Raw genomic sequence first — 5062 nt, forward strand, 5'->3', positions numbered from 1 at the left:
AGCTGACTACGGGCGAAAGGCGGGGTACACCCTGGACAAGTCGCCAGGTCAACATATTTTTGTATTTGAAATAAATTATTTGTTCAATTTTCACATTACTCTCTGTAGACGACAAAACTTTTGTCTTGCCAAAATCTGACCTTTCTGTGTTCATTAAATGATCAATCTTTCTTCAGTGAAGCAAATTTATTTTAGTATATTAAACATAATTTGGGAGGGTTTTAGCTTTCATATGAGCCATTTCTAAAACCAATGGATTAATTAAAAGTCAGGTTATAAGCTGTTGTTTCTACAAAATGGATAAGTGACAAGACTCTTGTCAGGGACTGTATCAATCTATCTATATATCTGAGCTGTTGTTTACGTATCTGTCCATCAATCAATCAATCAATCAATCAATCAATCAATCAATCAATCAATCAATCAGTCTGTCTGTCTCTCTGAGCTGTAGCCTACTTATCTGTCCTTCCATCAATCAGTCAACCAATAAATCTGTCTGTCTGTCTGTTAGTCTGAGCTGTCATTCAACTGGTCCTATACATCCCTTTGTCTGACTGTCCACCTCTTTGTCTCTTAATGTATCTATTTATCTGTCCTATCTATCTATCTATCTATCTATCTATCTATCTATCTATCTATCTATCTATCTATCTATCTATCTATCTATCTCGTCAAGTCAAGTCAAGTCAATTCAGTTTATTTGTATAGCACTTTTAACAATAGACATTGTCGCAAAGCAGCTTTACAGAAAATTAAAGACTTTAAAAATGAGCTAATTTGATCCTTAATTTATCCCTGATGAGCAAACCTGTGTCGATGATGGCAAGGAAAAACTCCCTCAGACGACATGAGGAAGAAACCTTGAGAGGAACCAGACTCAAAAGGGAACCCATCCTCATTTGGGTGATAGCAGACAACGTGATTATAAATAACTTGCTTCTATAACTGTATCCAATAGAGTAACAAAGTATGACTGTGAAAACAGGAAAATCATGATAGTTTTAACATGAAGTCTGTTTTGTTGAAGTTATAAACTGTTCCTTGATGGAAATTTGAGTGCAAAACTGTTCATGACAACTGCAGTCCTAAAGTTATCATAGCAATTGTAGTCCTCAGACATGAATGCATTACTATCCAGAGTCATCTTCCAAGTGTGACTTTCGACTGTCCATATGGGGCCGTCTATCTATCTATCTATCTATCTATCTATCTATCTATCTATCTATCTATCTATCTATCTATCTATCTATCTATCTATCTGAACATACACATCTGTATTGTTCAACAGATCTTACACAATCGACAGGGGTTTTTTTGGTTTGTTTGTTTTGTTTTCCCAGAAGGAAGCCAGATTAGTGGAAGAACAACAACAAGAAGGGCAGCTGGAGGGACGGACTCACCCTCAGTGTGGAACTGTCAGTTATTTTAAGGACCTTTGAACATGATACTTATAGAACACTCTGAAGATAAATAGCAGAAAATGAAGAAATATCGAACACACACACAAACAAAGACAATGCCATAGTCGAGGAGGCTCCTGACCCAGTTGTAGTTTTAGAGCTCATATGTATAATTCAGGCCTTTCTCACTGTGCTTCACCAATACACTGCAGATCATGTGGAGATGAACACACACACACACACCTTCTGGATATTGCCTCTGACCAGATGCCCAGCCATGCCAGCTGTATCTGGTTATGAATACTAATAAATCAGAGAAAGGATGAGTTCAAGGCTTCTGGATGCTGAATATCAAGTCATGGGAAATGCTTTCATGTGCAAACACACACACACACACACACACACACACACACACACACACACACACACACACACACACATAGTTTGATATTTCATTTCCAACAGAAAATCTGTCTGTCTGTCTCCTCAGACAGTTTGGCTCCTCCTGTAAATGTGTCGATCCGGGATCTAAAGGCCAATTCAGCGACAGTGACATGGGATATCCCTGGAGCGGAGCCAGTGATTGGATTTGCCATCACACAGCAGGTACATGGGGGGGATGAATGAATATCTGGCCATCTGGCTGTTAAAGGCCTTATTGAAAAAGCTATAAGACCTTTATGTGTTATTCGAATAAGACAAGGTTCTGTGTGTAATCATCTCATGCAATCATAAAAGTAGTCATAGTATAAAGTATGTATGTAGTGGAAGTTCATTATGTCTGACTGTTTAAGTATTTTTAAATTCGTTTCTTAGACAAGGATTTTAAGATCGTTACCTTGTTGACAGTTTCAGCGTGAAACTTCCGCCTTCCTCAGAACTGTCACCAGATGTCAGGTGGTGACGTGCCTTATCAGCTGATGTTACGTTACGGAGGCGTGAACGTCCTGTCCGATTTGACAGATAGTTCACGCCTCCTGCTGTCAGGTCGCTCCCCCAGGACGGCGCTCCAGGTGTGTGACAGCGCATACGCTCCTTCATCCCGGTTTATCGTCCTTTGTGCCCACTTGCGTATCTCCACTGCCTCTAAAATCCAACGCTGGTATCTATTTTCTTCAGCGCAAATGACTCTGGCCTCTTCCCAATTCATTATGTGATTTTGTCGTTTGCAGTGGTCTGAAATGGCTGATTTTAGGTTTTCTTGCATAGTATAAAGTTTTCTGAGAAGTAACTGCATATATAGATTTTACATTTAAACTGAAAATGTATTAAAACGGGGGCAGCACGGTGGTGTCGGGGTTAGCACTGTAGCCTCACAGCAAGAAGGTCTGGGTTCGAGCCCCGTGGCCGGCGAGGGCCTTTCTGTGTGGAGTTTGCATGTTCTTCCCGTGTCCATGTGGGTTTCCCCCGGGTGTGAATGTGAGTGTGAATGTGAGTGTGAATGGTTGTCTGTGTCTATGTGTCAGCCCTGTGATGACCTGGCGACTTGTCCAGGGTGTACCCCGCCTTTCGCCCGTAGTCAGCTGGGATAGGCTCCAGCTTGCCTGTGACCCTGTAGAACAGGATAAAGCGGCTAGAGATAATGAGATGAGATTGTTCATATATTCTCTTTCCTTTCTGACACTCAAAACCTTTGTTGTTCTCAGAGAGGGAGCTGAATCAGCAACTCAGGCTCCAACATGGTCGAATTTCTCCATACTGAAAATAAGAAACCGTTATTTTATTTGAGTTTCCAAACTTTGATTAAAATAATAATTGGGTTTTTTTTTGCAGAAGTCTGGGCTGCATGGAAGATGCTGGTGTTTGTTTTTTGTTTTGTTTCATCCATTTTCCTTGTGACAGAAAAAGGATGTGCACATGCTGCGCTTCATACAGGAAGTGAACACCACTACACGGAGCTGTGCATTGTGGGATTTGGAGGCGGAGACAGACTACATCGTGCACGTGCAGTCCATTAGTGTGCACGGGACGAGCCCACCAAGTGAAACTCTACGTTTCAGGACGCCAAAGGAAGCAGAGAGACAGGCGTCTAAAAGTAAAGACACACACGCAAGCAGTGCATTCCCATACACAGCCCTACAGCCGGAAAGTATACTACAAGCTCGAAACACATAATATATGATGAGAATTTGGAACATTTGGTGCACAAAAATTGTTTACGTCTCTAAAATCACCCTGTGTATTGCTTTCTTCCATTCTTAATACTGTATTCAATAAGATTTCCCTTCAATTGTAAAGTTCTATCAACAATAAATGGGTTAGCATTCACAAAAGATGGCCAAATCGAAGCCGTTTCGAAAGTTAGACCCGTTATCCATCCAAAGAAGCTCAAAGCTTTTATTTTTTTTGTCCACTCTGTGACTCCTGACACCCTGTCAGTGATTTGAGACCTCATTTTCTGACAGAAGCAGATGGGAGAAATTTCCTAATCAGCTAAAAGAGTTATGGACTGTCACTTTCACACAGCCATCATGCTAAACTTAGGAGTGTGACGTTCTGTCAAGCTGACAGCTGCCATATATCTCTTTAGACGAAGTCACCATGGAGGAAGTAGGGCAAGCCAGTCAGCTCAGGGCCGGGGAGCTCATCATCATCGTGGTGGTACTGGTCATGTGGGCAGGTAAGAAGAACTTCACATGCTTTGTTGAGAAAGAATTATGAGAATTAGCCTTGGATGAACCTGGTGGGATCATTGTTACTGGAAACCATTAGTCCAGTTTCCATGAGGAAGACATTTTATTTTTATTTTTCAGCTTAATGATAAGCTGTAAGCTTTGGTCTAGCCAAGTCTTCTTCATTAAAAACATTTTCCTGTTTGTTGTTCTTTCGCTTTCAGGTGTGATTGCCCTGTTCTGCCGTCAGTACGATATAATCAAAGACAACGAGCCGAACAATAACAAAGACAAAGCCAAGAACTCATCGGAGTGCAGTACCCCTGAGCACCCAACGGGGGGGCTGTTACGGAGCAAGGTGTAACCCCACCACCTTCACCTTCACTTCCACTTCCACCCAAAGCTCTGAGGATGACGAGCAGGTGAATCACTCTGGGAAGTTACTCGATAGTTGCTAAAGTCTCATTCTTACCTCTGTTTCAGTGTATCATCTCAGCATCTTGGCATCTATCATAGAAATACAATTCTTCGAAAAGCAACATGAACAAACAACTGATGATTCACGGGCATTTTATTGTTTATTCATCTTCAGGGACCTCTATTTCCAAGTCAAGAAATTTTTCAACATAAAAGCTACATAAGTAGCGAGCTAGCCAAAGAGACCCAGAGGATTGTAATTTATTGCAAAATAACTAATCAGCTGTGAAGAACCAGGGCTGCATTCCAGTAGCCTTTTTTAACGAGGAAGGTTCCTAACTGAGTGAAATGACGCAGAAGGATCAAAGTGGCAGCCATGATAAGAGCTGTTTGAATTCTCTAAATGCAAAGGAAAGGTAGCCTGGCAATCCAGACTAAATGTGAATATTTAGTCTGGCCTCGATCCGTAGACATTTCCAAAGCGGGTAGGAGGAACAAACTGCTGTCTTTCAAACTGTCTCTGTGCGTATGGACCCTTTTCAGTCACGTGACCTTCGTAAACGCGACCGCCATTTTGGACATGTAGTGGACTTCGGCTCGAATCAGTTTGAATGCGAGGAAGGCGACAAACGA

At 41.6% G+C, this 5062-nt stretch overlaps 1 protein-coding gene across 1 annotated transcript in view; it reads left to right on the forward strand.

The window, feature by feature from the left end:
• Positions 1 to 4376, forward strand: part of fndc5a (fibronectin type III domain containing 5a) — a 12514-nt gene extending 8138 nt beyond the window's left edge. The window contains exons 2-5 of the mRNA XM_060924587.1: positions 1891 to 2006; positions 3243 to 3435; positions 3931 to 4020; positions 4237 to 4376. Of these exons, the coding sequence (XP_060780570.1) occupies positions 1891 to 2006; positions 3243 to 3435; positions 3931 to 4020; positions 4237 to 4376 (539 nt within the window). The remainder of the gene's footprint in view (positions 1 to 1890; positions 2007 to 3242; positions 3436 to 3930; positions 4021 to 4236) is intronic.
• The last annotated feature ends 686 nt before the right edge of the window (positions 4377 to 5062 follow it).

Source organism: Neoarius graeffei, chromosome 7 (assembly GCF_027579695.1).
Source record: "Neoarius graeffei isolate fNeoGra1 chromosome 7, fNeoGra1.pri, whole genome shotgun sequence".
Classification (NCBI taxonomy): Eukaryota; Metazoa; Chordata; class Actinopteri; order Siluriformes; family Ariidae; genus Neoarius; species Neoarius graeffei.